We start from the raw sequence: 16903 nt of genomic DNA, 5'->3' as shown, positions 1-16903 counted from the left end.
GAGCACGAGATGGGCAGGGGGAAGGATGTGACCAAAAAGACTGAGGCAAGAGAAGCAGAAAGATGGGGGTCTGAGCAATTTCACATTAGATGATCCTGTTATTTTTACAACCTCTGTTTTACTGTCATAGCTTTGGCCCAGCAGACTGCAGAAGCAGAACCTCCGTAATACACTTAAGATGCTTATCTTACATATCAGCATACTATGGCTATGATTATATTATGATTATCTACTTATCAATTACAGCTGCTGTGATAATGCTAGCGAAACTACCATTGAAAATAATTTGTTTTGCCCCAAGAGTCTATTTTGATCAATGTCCACTTCATCAGAGTATTCAATGAATGGAAAAATAATTGCATATGCCACATATTCATGTTTTACTAAAATAAAAACACAAAAATTAAATATGTATTTTTCAGGAAAGTTCAGCATAGAGGTTGTTTTTGGAACCCCCAAAGGAGGTTTTAGTCAGTGGTAAAGGAAACTCACCAGTACAAAATGATTACAATTAAGAATCAGTACAGAAAATCATATTTTTAACTTGTCTTGTTAACTGAGGTTTAATTTACTCAGGCATAAAAGACATTTTTTGTTTATCAAACAGTGCCAGCAAAAATACTGACTTTATCTACAAATTTCAGAATCAAAAGATGGAATCGCAAAAGAAATACATTTTTAAAATGCAAACACATAGCTACTCAGACATATTACTTAAACTAGGCCTCATTTAAAATTAAGACAGGACACTGCATTACAGCGTTAGCGTGGAGTTTGCAAAACAAAAAGGAAGATTTCAGACTTTTACTTGAATGCAAAATTGAAAAATTCAAAATCATGCTCAAAAATAAGTCGAAAAACTGGCCTGTATTATTACTTTCAGCACAACTGAGTATCAAAATTTAAACTTAAGATGGATAATATTTGTTTGTACCTAAATGTATTGTTTCAATCATAGAGAACGTATCACAAGCATCATGCATGTGAGGTTCATTTCTTCATAGGAGCTAAACAGAAGCCTTTTGTTGCTATTTCAGCCACACGCCACAAGGTGATGACATTTCCCTAAATCTACTTAAACAGTCAAAAGGTCCCTGTGTTGAACAAATTCATCTCATAAAACATGCAATGATCACACACACTGTGTACATCCATTAATTTGCTGACTGACACAGGACTGAATGTCTGCAAATGCAAGTAACAAAGCCATGCCCCACCTGCTATTTCCTGCAGCCGATCTTCATCCATATTGGGGTCAAAGTCACTGCCAAGCACATCAGTGCTCCAGGTTTCACTGACTGTCTCAGAGATGTCCCGATCATCTGTCAGACCCATCATATCTCTGATCTCAAACTTGCGCAGTTTGTCATCCAGGTTGTCCTGGGTGGTGGCTGAGGAAGACATATCATATGTTAGACTCAGCCTGTTCATCTTTCTTCTACTACATCATCGTTTTTATTTTTTAAACACAATTACTGTTTGTGAATATATATGTATATGTATGTAAGCATTTAAGTGGTCTTTTTTGCCAGCATTCAGAAATACACACACATACCCTGTTCATGCTCCAATAGCTGTAGAGCCTCCACCCCGTTGCTCCCTGATGGTCCAGCTCCCAGCTCGGACACAGACTCTCCCTCCAGGTCCAGAGATGACACAGAGTTAGAACGATTGGATGGACCTGCGGTGTGAAGGAGGGGGAAAAAAGGAAAAAAAAACGAATAAATGTAAACATTTACTAGTTTATAAAGGTATAAAGGTCAGTCAGTAAGCAGTTCAGTCAGCAGAACTACAGAACAGCTTAGCATAGACAAGTCATGTCCTTGTGACCTATAAACATTCATACTGTATATAAAACTGAGTGGCCAAAGTCTTCTTGTTTTATTTTTTCATACATATGGATTTCCAAAAACGTTAATTTTCCCAAGTTTTCTCATAACAGCACTTTGTATTTTGCTAGTTTTTAATTTTATGTGTCAGATTGCAGACTGACCCTCTGAGATGCCTTCCAGGTTGTCACTGCAGAGAGAGAAGCGCAGGGTTTTGTCTGGTTTACCATGCAGCTTAGTGTCATCAGCATGGCCATCCCCCTGGGCTCCATCAGCCATCTGCAAGTTCAAAACCTAGAGAGCAGTAGGGAGGAAGTGCATACATACAAAAACATGACACACATTCGGCTGTGAATTACTTTTGACATGAGTCATTCTTGCTAGAGGCAGTAAATTTGGATCACAGAATTAGTTGTACATGAGATTCAAGGTTTCTTATCAGTTACACACACGAGAGACTGTAAAACACATGACATAGACTGTAAGAAGTCTTGCTCGCTTGCAGTGACAGCAAAAAATATGACAATGAATTTATGACATCATCATCTCTCCTGCAAATGAGTACATTAATTCACAATACATTACCTCATTCTCTGACATCATCCCAGGGACAGTCTGAGGACCAGTTCCCAATGAAATCACCAGCACCTCCTCTGGCATCAGTTCCTGTAGGGACTCTTGGGAGCTGGCCTCTGCCTCCCCCTCCTGGGCTATGTTGGTACGGCTGCGGCTGCGAGCAGCTGATGGTCGGTGGGTTGAATGGATTGGGAAAGGGAACTGGTATTAATTTGTGATTACTACATATCATGTCAAAAATAAACTAAAAGCTAAATCCAACACTGGAACAACCAAACACTATTTGTGAGAATGAACAGTACTAGCCCGAAGGTGGAAAACTAGGGAATTAAGACTGTCATACTGCATGCCATACCAATGTGTTGCATGTATCTACTATTCCTAATTAATGAGAATGACTTTATGGACTGATGGTTACAGAATATTCACTTCCAACTGAGCTGAAAGTCATAGTGGCTTCATCAGGTTACAAAGAAAATATCAAAAACCTACATCTCTAGTTAGCTACACACTTGTAGGACATGCAAGATGAGTTCGTCTCATTTCTAAATATTGGACTGTAGTTAGTTGCAAAAATAAAAGATGAGTTTTCTTTTTGCTAAAAAAAAAAAAAAATCAAACCTGAAAATGATATTATGATTGAACTATGTATAGCAGTTAATCAGTTAAGCTGCCAAGATACACACACACACACACAGAAGCACATAGACAGCTTTGTGCATTATGTTACTAGAAGAGAGTAAACTATCTGCCATACTATCTGAACAAATTATTTTAATCTTACAGCAATGTATTTTACTACATTAGTTTAGCAAAACTAGCTTATAGAATTAATCCAAGTGTTGTAACAAGCTCTAAGAATAACAAGCTCACTGTTGCCTTCAGTCAGTATTACCAACACTAAAATCAGGTGCTCTTTGCATATTGAAACACTGAATGACCTGCATTCACAGTTTCTGGATAAAAAAACGTCAGGCCAAATGAAGTAAAGCACTTAAGAAGCATGTGACAGTCATACCATTTTAGAGATAGGTCTAACATATTTCAACCACTTCATTTTATGCAGCTATAATGTGCTGGATATATTCTTTAGTTCCATTTACTGGAAATGAATGCTGGTCCTGTGAAAGTTCCATGTGCTACAGGAAATGCGTGGGAAGCCCGGTACTCACTTCACAAACCATCTCAAGAAAATTGCATACAATTTATTCAAGACGTGGAACCTCATTACTCTCATCCTGGATTGTGCTTCCTATTTAAAACAAATGTTTTTATGAACAAATAATCATGAAACTGTGTTTTATATGTACCAGTAACCATGAAGAATCGAGGTAAGGACTCAAAATACTTGTCAGTGTAATAAATGTCACCCCTGCCCTTACACATGAGCGTGGGTAGATGCCACTATTAGGAACACATCCATGCCATCAAACAATAACCATCATTGTAAAAAGCAATTACAACAGTCCTCCTATACTTGAATTACAACTCAGGCACAGGGGGAAGGGTGGAAGACAGATTTTCCCCACTCTACCTGGAAATGAATAGCCATAATCCGCTGAATGAGGAAGCGAAAAGGGGAGAACTTAGAAAACAAAATCAGTGGGAGAATGTTTTAGCTCTAATAATGAGCCAAAAGATTGTGCAAGGCAAAGCAGGCATGGTGAGGACAAAACAACAGCAGCGCTAGGTAACAGTGGTGAGGCTATATGGTTACTGTGCAGCTTGCAGCGTGGACTAATGCTTGATGAGTGTTATCTCACACGTAGCTGGGTTAAACAACAGATACAAGGGTTAGGTTCTCTCCAGCTCTGGTATGACTGACAGGCTACCCACCAAAAGGGGTTACTAATGGAATGTGAGCAGACAGAGTGGTGGTTGTGGGGTCCCAGGATGTAATAGCGGCTAAGTGTTGTCCTGGTCATTCATTGGCAGCACAGGAGGAAAGGAGAAGGACAAGGTAGGGAGTAGGAGAAAGAATACAGAGCATATCTCAGAATTCAAAGTAGTTCAAGTATCAAATGAAAATAGTGTATATAAATGTCATATTTCAGAGAAGCAAGCACAAGTGGTTCATTTCTAATTAAGGGGGTGTTGCTACAGCGTCATTTGTCTTGAAAATGCTAATGAAGGCAATCTATGCATCTTTTCCATCCATTCCAATTAAAATTAGTTCATTTATATTTGGTAATTTAATTGGTTGTCATTTCTGTAATTGAGCCTCAATCCAGGCCATGCTAATTATCTTTATAACAAGCTGAGAAGTAGCTCATTAGCTTTCTGTAAAACACAGGCTTTCACTAGCTATCGCCACTCAACTCTACTTGTTTATTTTGCTTCTCATTAGACAAAATATTGCTCTTGTATTTTCCAGTTCTCGTTTCAAATTGTGTTATTTCGATACAGCAACATATCTTTCAGATCCTCATATCAGGAATTTACGGGATGTTGCATCATTTTGAGCACAGCATTAAACAGAATCCAACAACCAAAGTGGCAGGAAGACTGAAGCCCAGAAGCAGCAAGGGAAGGTACCTATGGGTAGTCTGTTCTTCTTGTTGGCAGGAGTGGTAGCTGGGGAGAGCTGGGGGGTGTTGGAGGGAGTGAGCTCCAGACTGTTGCTCTTCACGGTTCGAGACTGAGGCACATTGGCCAGCAGGGTCTCCAGGGCCATGTGCTCCTCCTCTCGAAGGTGGTCCCCTGCCATCACGTTGCGAACAAAGTCCACCTTTGAAGATAAAGTGGGAGGTGTGTTTTCAAGACCAGTCAAAACTCATTTTGAAGACAGGTGTGGGATGTGTCTGACAAGTACGCTCATGGAATCTAGACTCCTTTCCAATGGGGAATTCTATTTGAGCTCACCTCCAAACGATTACTGAAGGAAACTAGCACAACACCACACTCTAGGGCTGCAAAATGGACATTGCAATATTTAGTTTTTCTGCAATACATTGTTTGATATGAAAAAGCAAAGGAATTTTGCACAGATGAGGTGCACCTGCACTAAAAACAAACAAAAAAAATTTATTAAAAGAATGATTTAAAAAAAAACAAAAAACATTTGGAGCCTTTCTCATATGGTGCAACACTGGCAAAAACATCCAAAAATGTTTTTTTGCTTCATTTAGCGTTCAGATCTGGCTTTGCAGTTGTCATACTTTGTGGTACTCATCTAAATGGTCAAACAGACCAATTCTGCTGCCTGGTGTGGTGGCAACAATTGCAAGTTCCTGCTGGAGGAGTACCTCTTTTTTGTCAACATTATCCTTTCTGTAGCTGAAATATTTCCAGACAACTGATAACGAGTTTCTTTTTGCCACCAACCAAAACCCTTTTGCTGTTTCTTACTCATTCCTTACTCTTGTAGAGCCTACATGTCAACAAACTGTTAAAAAAGAAGTTAAAAAGAATTAAATAACAGTAACTGTTGCTTTGTCAGACAGACTTCTCTTGAATATTAGTCATGGAAAATGAGAACCCTGTGAGTTTTCATTTTGCATCAAGCAGCAAAAAAGTTGCAACATATTGTGTTTGAGTCAGTTAGCCTTACTTCACATTGCACGTGTGCACATGTCAGTGTTGATACTGAAACGATATATCGTACAGCCCTACCACACCCAGCTTTCATACACAAATAAAGCAAAAGGCATTTGAGCTGTCCCTTCATGAATATAATAATGCATTAATGCATATCCTGTCAGGTCAGACTAAGGCCATGTGGAAAGTTAATGCATCAGCCTTTCCTCTTGCCACATTTCTGCTGCGTTAGCAACTTATTCATCTGCAATCACACTCACTGTCTATTCTACTTTTACCCATATGTAGGTTTCCTTGACAAGTTCCTAGACAAGAACAGTGTTTGTCACACATCTATTATAGCTGTCACATTCAGCTATTGGCTTTCAAGTAAAAGCGTGTCTCTTGTGTAGTTCCCTTTTTAAAATATGATGTACAAACACATGACTAAAAGCATTTGCAAACAATGCAAAAAGATGCAATGAGCAACAGCTTATGATCAATAATGAGCATATAGATATATGCCTACAGAAAAACCAAAATAGCAAATGCTCACATAAAAACCACAAACAGCACTGACTGGAATACATGTGGAGTAACAAGATATTTGTTCAGCAATACTACAATCTGTACCTGAACAAATAATAAAATTGATGATCAACATTCCTAGATCCAACAAAAATTAAACATACTGATACTGACTTTCACACCTATGTTTGCTGCACAGATTTTTATTGTTGGACATTTTTATAGTGTCCTCGCTCTGTAGGTAAATTTGACAATAGAAAATTTTAGTTGTAGGAGCTTACAAGAAACATGCAAATGCATGTAATAAGCGGCTCTGTAATCTTGCAAAATAACCTTGTCGGTAGGACCTGATATACAAGCCACTTTAGAATGTACTGTTCTCAGATTCTATCCTGGAACAAAGCAGCAGTAAAGTAAGACTTTCAAATGGTATGTGAATGTAAAATGTTCCGGAGCCTACCAGTGCAAGGAGTTGATTATGTGTAATATAGACCACAGTCCTACTAAGGCCCTCTAGAAGGTTCATTGAAGACATTGGTGGGGTCTCGACTGCTCGTCCTCCAATCACCACATCCAGAAATGCAGCAACACAACTCTGCAAAACAGATTCAGCACAGGTGATTTAGTACAACGACAAATATCAGGCACTCAAGCTAGAAATAAGAAAACACATTAGTTTGATCTCACACACCTTGTCAAACTTAGACAAACTGCTTTTCCGCCTTGGGTCTGCATCATCATCAGCCATTGCCAACTGCTGCAAAAGTTGTCCAACCTGTGTAACAAAAAATACGCAACATGAGTCGACAGTTGCTCCCACATGTAAATATGTTGAAAAAGAAAACTTGCTGCACAACTTGCCTGCATTAGATTGAACCGGGCCACTTCATTAATGGGTGCGTCTGAGATAATACCATACTGCTCTGGGTTGACTATAGCTGGGCAAATGAAGCAGGTCAGTAGCAGGTCTGTACACATGGTGCGCACCTCACCCACCTCAAGACGCTCCACACATGACAAAGTCTTGTACATCTGAGACACAATCCAGCGCAGGCTGTGAGGAAAGCAGTAGGTGTTCTGCTTTAAGTAACCGATAAACTTGTTGACCAGGGCTACTAACTTGGCCTCATTGGCCTCCACAGCTGCCTGCACCCTTTGCTTGTAGCCCTCAGAGCCTTTCTCTCCAAAGCGCTCCTGCTGAGCAGGAGTGAGGCGCTCTGTCACCTTGGCTGGGTCAGTCTCCAGGTGGTCCTCATCTTCCACCAGCAGCTGCATAATGGGTTCATGAAGGGTGGCAGTGAGGAAGAGCTTGGCTGAGTACAGGCCTTCAGAGAAGAGTTTGAAAAGGATGCTGAAGGCACAGGTTCCCCGTCGGAGCAGGCGGCGAGGGTTGTCACTCTCCTTCAACTCAAACTCTACCAGGTATCGCAACACCTGAGAGTTGGAAAAAAAGAAGCATGAACTAAATAACGGCCTCTCATCTAACAGAGAACCTATTAAACTTTTTATCTAATATGTAACACTCGAGACAGGTAAGCTCCCTGACCTGTAGCAGGTAGCTCTCATCCTCTTGCATGATACAGTTGCCGTACAGTGAGGTGAAGACGGTGTGGATGACGCCCTGGGTGTGCTCCTGGTTCAGCCTCTCTCCTGCCACCAGACAGGACGCAACCAGTCTGGGATTCTCCCTCAACCTGGCCAAGAACTCGCCATAGATCGTCTCCTGGAAACCCAGCGTCTTGTAGCCATCAATAAACTGTGTATCTTCCAGCATTTTGGCATGTTGGCAGCACTCAGCTGGAGAGGCCTCCGCACTGTAGAACAGAGTTGTTTCATTACAAAAATGCACTATATACGATCTCTATTCACAAAAGCTGCTTTAATACTACAATTTCTCTCTCCTTCAAAGGCAATGCCTCTAAAAGAACACATCTTAACATTTTTTTTATTGTAGACAGCACGTCATACAACTGAATTCCGATGGGAATATACCCACTGTTAAACAAGTGATTCATCGGATCACAAGCTCAATGATTAAAAGGCTGCTTTGACTCTGTAGTCGCTCTCTTTGGACAAACAATCTCCTGTGCAGTGACAGGGTCAAGTGAATGCAACAACACCACACAGTATCATACTTGAACTTGTGCTTGTGTTCTTGAGTTGGCATCTTACATTTGTGCGACTTCAACAGAATTTACATTTAGAAAATATTCAAGACAAACTAGATTTATGTGTTTTAGCATTCAAATGTGAACTTAAAGAAAATCTGAAATGACAGTGAAATATTTGCAATAAGCAATATCTTAATTATTTCCTGACCATGTGGCAGTGACCATGTAAATTGCTCATGGGCAACTATTCAAAACGAGCTTTTACTAATTTGAATAAGATACAAAAACAAATTGAAGGCCCATAGTAGGCAATGCTAAATTTCACAAGCAGCTCCTAAACCACATTGGCATTTTTACATCTCTCTCTGGTTTCTAATTAAACAAACAAGTTAGAGAACCTGTCTCCAAGTCTGTACTTTCTATATACAGTAATTTCTTCTTTTGCAACACCACAGTGAATCCTGATCATAGGTCTGACCTGGTGAGAATGAGACGATCAAGGTTGATCCTCTGCTGCTTGGCGATCCAGGCAGCCCGGTACAGCCTCTCAGCTGTCTTAAGCACATCACTGTTGAGCCTCTGGATCAGCTGCTTCTCTGACCCCACGTACAGCCGCTCCTGCTTCAGGTGGTGGGCCAGAGTGTGGATGTCTGGCTTCACCATCTTCACCGGCTCACACAGGCAGCGAGGGAAATGGCTGGAGCACAGAACGGACATGATGGTAGGTAAACAGGTAAATGAGATATGTGGAACTGAAACCAAACAAAAGCTCAAGCAACCTTTCATCAAATGTCACATGCAAGAGAAAACTTTAAAGTCAGCTGTGTTAAAGGGAAAACTGTTTCAATATCACACCTAAATGTCGTTTTACTTTCAAGAATTGTAATATTGCCAACCTTGGAAACAGCTGCCTTATATTTCATGTGGCTCTGGAGATACTTTGTCAAATGTGAGAAAACCGTTCATGCAGCTATAATTAGTGATATCTCAGATTGTTTTTCAGGACAAATGACTTGTTAAAAAAAAAGTCTTTCGTTAAGAGTTGAAAGGAATAGTCAATAAAACTAATCAGAACAGAAATATAATCATGTTGATTTCACTTAATAACTTAAGTTATTTTACATATAAAATGTTGTGATTTTATCTTTTTTGATGAGGGAATTCATTGCTTCTGTTTTTTCTATGACTGTAAAGTTAATATTTTGGGGGGTTTGATCTGTTGGTCTGACTCAACAAAATAACACAAAAAAATAACATAGGGCTTTGTTGTACTATGAATAGTTCTACTACTTTCATGGTATTTGACATGTTATTGATTAAACAATTAAATCATAGAATTACTACGATGAATCTTAGGGTTAGGGTGAATCTATGTTTTAAATTATTGCCATTTGGACCCCTACCTGTGTTACACATGCAAGGAGTTTGAAAGAAGTACAATTATGCAATTTGTAGCATCAAAAACTTGTCTGCTAAACATTTTATGATCACTATCCTGTAAGTCTCCTAAGTTTATGGAAGTGAATAATTAATTCAGTCACCACCAAGCAAAGAGGAAAACTTTTATTTTCAAGTCATTTTTCATTCAGTTATTACAATTTCCTGGTATGGATAATAGTGCTGTTGGACTGTAAAGCATGTGTTGTCCCAAAAAAAGACCATTTTAGCATTAGCGTTTACTCCACTTGTGTTCCCACATGCTTAGTTTTGTTTTTTGCAACTACTATCTGTATTCATCATTTGAATTATGCTGCCTCTACAGATACACGTATTCAAGAAAAAGAGGGAAATGCTTCCCTTTCCTGTAAAGCTTCGGCTGAACAGTAGCTCACATATGACAGTCACATCATACAAGGGAAGTGATCATTTGCATTCACTGTGCTTCACACGCTGGCCCAATGACAACAGCAAAAGCATGCTTTTCCACAAGCTTCAGGAGACGCTGCACAGTAGGAAATGCAAATCACACTTTCCTTTCTACATATCCACAGCCAAAACATACAATCCAAGCTGAGTGCATGAAATTTGAATGATTTCTTGGTGAATCCTTTCAACAAAAGCCTCTTTGTGGCTGGTTGCTAACATAAAAAAAACACAGATTTAACTGTGGAGTTAGAGCTCTGGGAGGAGAATGAGACTAGACTGGAGAAAACGGCCTTGGAGTGGGAATGACTGCAAGGCAGTGTCACTGCTCGCAAGCTAACAGACAACCACAACGTTAGAGTGGATATGCTTGACAAATCAAATTTGTTATGCAGATTTAAACACATAATGATAGGCTCCATAATGAAATCCTTTGGCATACCAAAAATAAACTCTGATTACCAATGTCCAATTATTGTCCTTAATTGTCATCATTTTTGTAAAAAAAAAAAAAAACTAAGAATAAGAAAAGGTTCCATTTTAGACAAATATGAGTCAAATACAAAGACATATTTGGCATGATGCTCTATGGTTTTGTGTAGAAGAATGCGTACTTATAGTGTTTTGAGATTTGGAGGGAACAAAAAAAGCACAGATGTGATCAACTAAAAAAACAGGCATTCTAGTGAGCAACTAAACGTCCAATCAAAATAGCAGCTTTTAAAATGTGTTGCTTTACTTATTGTGACATTTCTGAGACAGCCAATTGAAAAAATGCTTATTAAAATAACGCCAACACTTATTTCACTTTAAGTTTCCCTACTTAAGTTTTCTGATCCTGCAAGCATTAAACAAGCATTCATAAACACGCTACACTGTACTTCCATAGAGAAAAAAAAGTGTGTCAACAACTGTAGATTCCTCAGTGGGCACCAATAGGTGGAGTCTGCTGTACAATCAGATACGACCGTACACAATATATTGTATTTGTAAAACTATACAGTATATCTTCATTTGAGAAGTTGCTGACAAATACTTCTCATACAGAAACGGCATACAAATACCTTACAGTGTGTAAAAAAAAAAAGCTCTTGGCTAAATGTTTGTAATGTCCCTGTAAAAGCCAAACACTAAAGTGTGCCAAAATAATTATTTGTGGCCAGTTTCGGAAATATTCAAATATCCAGATAAGAGGCTTGTTTTTATGTTGACTGACTCATCGATCAATAGACTAAGAAAATGTGCAAACCCTAGCACACATGTCAGGAGTTCCAGGTAAGTTTATCCTCAGAAACCCTCTGACTTAAGCATGAGAACAGAACAAAACCAAATCTGGTACAATGCTCCCCAAAACTACCTACTTGGTGGCATTATTAAGGTAGTGTCAAGTGATTTACATTTAGGATTGTTCTAGATTAACAGATCTGGACATATAAAAGGAAAACAAGTTGTTGGGTTTTTTTTTCTTATTTCTCAGAGTTTCTCTCATTTCCCTTTCACATCTACATGTAAACACTGACAGGTAACTAGATTAAGAGTCCGCTCCTTTCCAACTTCCACATACACACCCGTGTTCTTGAATAAGCACATTCCTCACATACTTGGACTGAAGTGAAAAAGCAACGAGGCTATTAAGTGGATAGCAGAGAGGGTTACTGCAATATGTGACTGTCTCGTGTGCCCGTCAGCTTCAACACAATCCACAGAACAAAGCTACCTGGTGAGTCAGTCATGGAGAACACTGAGGAACTCTAAAGCAGAAGAGAAACCAAACAACAGACAGTGTGAGGGAAGGCATAATCTGCAACTCTGTGAGTTGTGTGAGAATGATCGGAGTTGTGGCAGGACGGTCACTGAATACTGTTAACATGAGTCACGAGAGGACCAATTGTTTAACCATAACATCTATGTAAGCACTATAATTACAAGAACAAGGTAGCATGAGAGACAAGAGACAGAGCAAAGACTAAACACAGGATTTAAAATGTCATGACAAGTCCAATAACACAAGCTATCTGACCAAAAAGCTTATAATTATTTTGGAAAGGTAGAGCACAAAACAACACTACTTTCTGAGAAAGGTAAGTAAATATCACAGCATCAGAGTAAATGTATTTTGGAACAGAGCCCACTCCTCCCACTACCTGAACTCACACACATACACACAGACCAACCAATGGAACAAAGTGGGTTTTTTTATAGATATTTTAAAAGATTTCACTTTCTACAAAAGGTATTTGTGGTTCTGAGCCAACATCCTCTTCCCACTTCCCTTTCACATAATTTCTTACACTGCTCACCAACCAAATAGTGTACACCATGATGGTCATGAGTGACCTTTCCCACCATTTTGAACCTCAATATTTTTTGAGTACAGACAAAAATGCATCCACACCACTTAGACAATGCAAAAACTGTCTGTTGGGTTGAGGGATGAGGGAGGTAACGTTGAGACAAGCGGTCCTCTTTCGCTTTTACTACCCATATTCATCATGTCAGTCTGGGGATCAGAGAAGCAACCTTCTGGCTACGCACCCACTTCTCTAACCTTAAGGCCGCTACTACCCCAAAGGAAAGTTTGATAACCTCCACCAGCTCTGAAGCTGTATTAGTGGCTAAAAGAGGAAAAAACACAATGCATACACGTGGTATGTCCCAAGTCAGAGGCAGAGCCTTCCTAAATCCATGTTTCTACAGCCGATAAGACCGTTTTTGTACGGCTCTTCTATATTCTGTCATAAAAAATAGTATTTACACTGGAATTCCTGAATAAACTCCACCGATTGTTGTTGTTACTAATATATCTGGATATGTAGTTTCCTACAGTGTGCTACATGGATTTCAATAGTTACAGTTAAATGTTATGACTTGCACTTTAAACTAAGCTAATATGGAACTTAACCCAGGTTACCACATGAACATGTACAAAAGGTTTTTTTTTTTTATGTTATCAGTTGATGATTAGGACCAGAATGCACCATTAGTTTTGGTCTCTGTCAGGGTGTACCACTTGCGCGTTCACCCTAGCTTTCAGTCACTCAAGATTTCAAGGCTGTTATTGGTCACAAACACAATTATACACAGTATAACGCACAGTGAAATGTATTTTCACACTGACAAACACATCAAGATGAGCAGAACCGTGTTTTCCTGACAAGATATTCAACCTACACTTCTGAGCGAAAAGACTTAACGGAAATTATGAAAACTCTAGATTTGCAGTGCTGATTAAGGAAGCCACAAGCGTTTTATCCAAACCAAAATCTCAACATTGTACAGCAGCTGTCATGAAAATGTAAAGCAAACACTTCCACCTAGACACGCACCATTAGCTGTGCAGATGAACATCCTCTTAACTTACACTTAATTGCAGTCATCTCCTTCAGTGACTGCATATTCTCAGAAACAGCAACATTGTCAGTAATACATCAGGACAGGAGCTAATGAAACACCAACTAATACACACCAGGCATCAGGTAATCATCACTAGAGGAAAAGAGGTAGATGGGGGAGTTGCATCAATGAAAGAATATCAATGTTGTCATCTGTATCAGCTGACGATTGTCAGTTAACTTAAACCACCTTGAGTATGACACATCCTGACAAGTGATGAATGAGCCCCGAGGATTACTGTAAATCCAGTTTCATAGCAAAAAGCAAATGACTCCTTGGTCACACTTTAAACGTGAAAGTCATCATTCTCTATCGACAACATAGACTAAAACCATTTCCAAGCAACATGAAGTCACCACTTTAGAGGAACAAAGTCTTTCTGGCTGAGTAAAATTCTAACAAAGTAAATACTGATAAGCACTTAATCATCAGTTTAAAAATAAAATAAAAAGTCATTTACTGAAACTGACATCTGATGCTATGATGTGAAAGCATGATTTGATGAGTAATATGGCAGAATTTGGATAATTCATGTAGGATATGAAACTAGTTTTTGTCTCTTTTTTTTTTAATAGAATCAAAAAACAAAACAAATGGTCATTTTAACTAGTGGCAACCAGGAAGTGCACAGCATTTTGACTATGAAAGGCTAAATTAATTACTATAATGACAATGTTTAACTGGCTTATTCAGGTCTGCTTCTGGTTACTACAGTGTCATGGGGCAAAGCAGGGGTATAATGCTTCTATGCCACAAAGAGTTAACTGTAATATCCGGTGTTTAAACATTTATCGTGTTAAATGACAGTATGCTATTACATCCCACGGCCTTACAAGCCTTAGCGTTCCAAATACTCAGCGGTTGTGTTATTAGGCTACAACTTTAGACATGCCTCTCACCGGCTCGGTGGGTGGGTGGAGGCACACTGGAAACAAAAAGGGTAAATAAACACTCTTATTTGCTGTTAAGCCTCAAGTTTACAGTGTCCTTGATTTGATGGTGTACTCGATAACCGACATTTAACCGAGCAGCCAGTAAACCGAGAAGGGTTATGTTGACGTTATGTTAATGTCTGTTACCTCTTGCTAGGTTAACTTGTTCTGGACGAACCGATAATCGTGTGAAATTAACCACATAACTAACATTTGGTCAGCTAAGCGCCATGAAGCAAACTGACACAACCCAAGACACCTAGGTGTTACATTCGTAGCAGTCGGAAAGAACTTGTGTTTGCCCTGATTTACAGGAGGGGCACAGAAAGCCAACTGGTGAACTGGCTAACATAGCAGTAGCTTGCTAACCTTAACCAAGTTAAACTCGGCTAACGTTTGCTAAAAAGGCAGGACAAGCTAACGATATGCTAGCTAGTTAGCTACGTTAGCTTAGCTTGAGACTGCAAGCTCCTCAGTGATCAAATGTGATCAACAATACATGCTAACGAAAATTCAGCGGCTTACCAAACGTGTTTAGCCTGTACTGGTCGGTCGTGACTTCTCTAAACACAGCTGATCATAGGATTTCTTGAGTCAAAAGAAGTGTTTGTTGGCGGTTAGCGGTCTCACTCTGGCTGCTGCAGGAGCGAACAGTGCTGTCATTTGCTGTCATCACGAGGAGACCTGCGCAGCACGCATGCGCAAAAGGGGGAGCCGTTACAGTTAAAGGGAGCTTTCACACTAAAATAGAAAACAGGCCTGCACATGTTGTGTTTGCATTGAAAGAGTTTGGTGGAATTTCTAATGAATCCTACAGCTGCTTTGAGTGGGCACAAACACACACAAACAAACACCATAGTCTAATCGTTTGTGATGTTTAACGCACAGACTATACATTCTGTTTTACTAGACAATATTTAAAAATGAACTTTTATATGAACCCACAGAGTTTGTCACAATTTATCGCCATTTTCAAAATATTCAAGAATCTACAAACAGTTATCTGTGGTTTCAAAGTATATTAGAGTAGAAGAAATTATCTATTTTTTCATCATGGCTGAATAAAGCCAAGGTTTTGTTCATATTTTGAGTGAAATGTCAGTCTAATCGTGTGATTTTTGACTGTAATTACTAAAAAATACTCCAGAGGGAATTTGTGTGGATCCTGAATCACGCACTTTATTTTGTGGAAATGGATTAATGTTTTCTATTATTGTATTTGTAAAAGCATATTTTTATACAGTGCTACCACTTACATCTCCCAAGCCTGAACACACTGGCAACCGTCCCAGTCAAACTGTGCCCTCATGTATGTCCTCTCTCAAAATAAAACCCTGTAAGGGACACGATATGGAAAACTGGGACATATGATGCTGCCATCCACTTGGAGCCGACAAACATGGAAGGCGCCTCTGAGATTATGCAGTGAGGACCATATCACACAGTAAAACACTGAGAAAAACATTAGTTCACCACCTCTCTGGATTTTACATCTGACTGAAAACTAATCTGCAATAAGACAGCACGATTTTGGATTTCTACTTGTTTTGTGTAAGTATTTGTATCACTCATGTTGTTTTGAAATAAATCTACACAGTCACATTGTGAGGCCACCTGTCTTTAACAAACACCAAGCTGCCATGACATATTTCTACACATTTTAGTATGATGACTGGTTTTAAGGTAAGGCCATGATGGTTAGGATTAGGTCTAGAGGAAATTAATGTAAGTCAGTGTCCTATTTACTGAAGTAACAGAAACACAAATGTGCTTGAGTGCCCTTAGACAAATCATAATTTCATTGCTTTACTTTTAAAACTGACTTGACTTTAATTCCCCACTGCAATTTTGCTGGATTTGGCTGCTGCAGGTTGCCAAAATGAGACGTGTGATATTATTATTGCCTCAGACTGCAACTGAGTAAGACAAGTCATATTACTTTTTGCATGCACTAGTAATGTCTGTGAAGATTCTCAATCATCCAGGTCATGGTAATTCTTGTATAGTCTTGGATAGTTTTTCTCAGTCGCTTTGGTTCATTTCTCAGATCAGACTTGAAATTCTCACAACTACTTGTTCAATCATCAAAAAATGACTTTCTCTCTTTGGTACATCCATGCAAATGATTATGTACAATTCTCTGCTGTTTCCTACA

The 16903-nt window shown here is 39.2% G+C and overlaps 1 protein-coding gene across 3 annotated transcripts in view; it reads right to left on the bottom strand.

The window, feature by feature from the left end:
- The window catches only part of gapvd1 (GTPase activating protein and VPS9 domains 1), a 30078-nt gene extending 14680 nt beyond the window's left edge, over window positions 1-15398 (bottom strand). For 2 of the 3 annotated variants that reach the window (XM_008305931.1, XM_008305939.1), the window contains exons 1-12: window positions 15274-15398; window positions 9039-9257; window positions 7996-8263; window positions 7311-7883; window positions 7141-7224; window positions 6910-7044; window positions 4941-5133; window positions 4242-4322; window positions 2415-2569; window positions 1994-2123; window positions 1556-1681; window positions 1218-1391 (exon numbers count right to left, since the gene is read on the bottom strand). In XM_008305931.1, coding sequence (XP_008304153.1) covers window positions 1218-1391; window positions 1556-1681; window positions 1994-2123; window positions 2415-2569; window positions 4242-4322; window positions 4941-5133; window positions 6910-7044; window positions 7141-7224; window positions 7311-7883; window positions 7996-8263; window positions 9039-9223 — 2104 coding nt within the window. In that variant the 5' untranslated portion in view covers window positions 9224-9257; window positions 15274-15398. The remainder of the gene's footprint in view (window positions 1-1217; window positions 1392-1555; window positions 1682-1993; window positions 2124-2414; window positions 2570-4241; window positions 4323-4940; window positions 5134-6909; window positions 7045-7140; window positions 7225-7310; window positions 7884-7995; window positions 8264-9038; window positions 9258-15273) is intronic. The other variant, XM_008305947.1, reaches the window with a different exon arrangement.
- Between the last annotated feature and the right edge of the window lie 1505 nt (window positions 15399-16903).

This window comes from Stegastes partitus, unplaced genomic scaffold (assembly GCF_000690725.1).
Source record: "Stegastes partitus isolate 25-593 unplaced genomic scaffold, Stegastes_partitus-1.0.2 Scaffold44, whole genome shotgun sequence".
NCBI lineage: Eukaryota > Metazoa > Chordata > Actinopteri > Pomacentridae > Stegastes > Stegastes partitus.
This window is presented reverse-complemented; position numbering and strand designations above follow the sequence as displayed.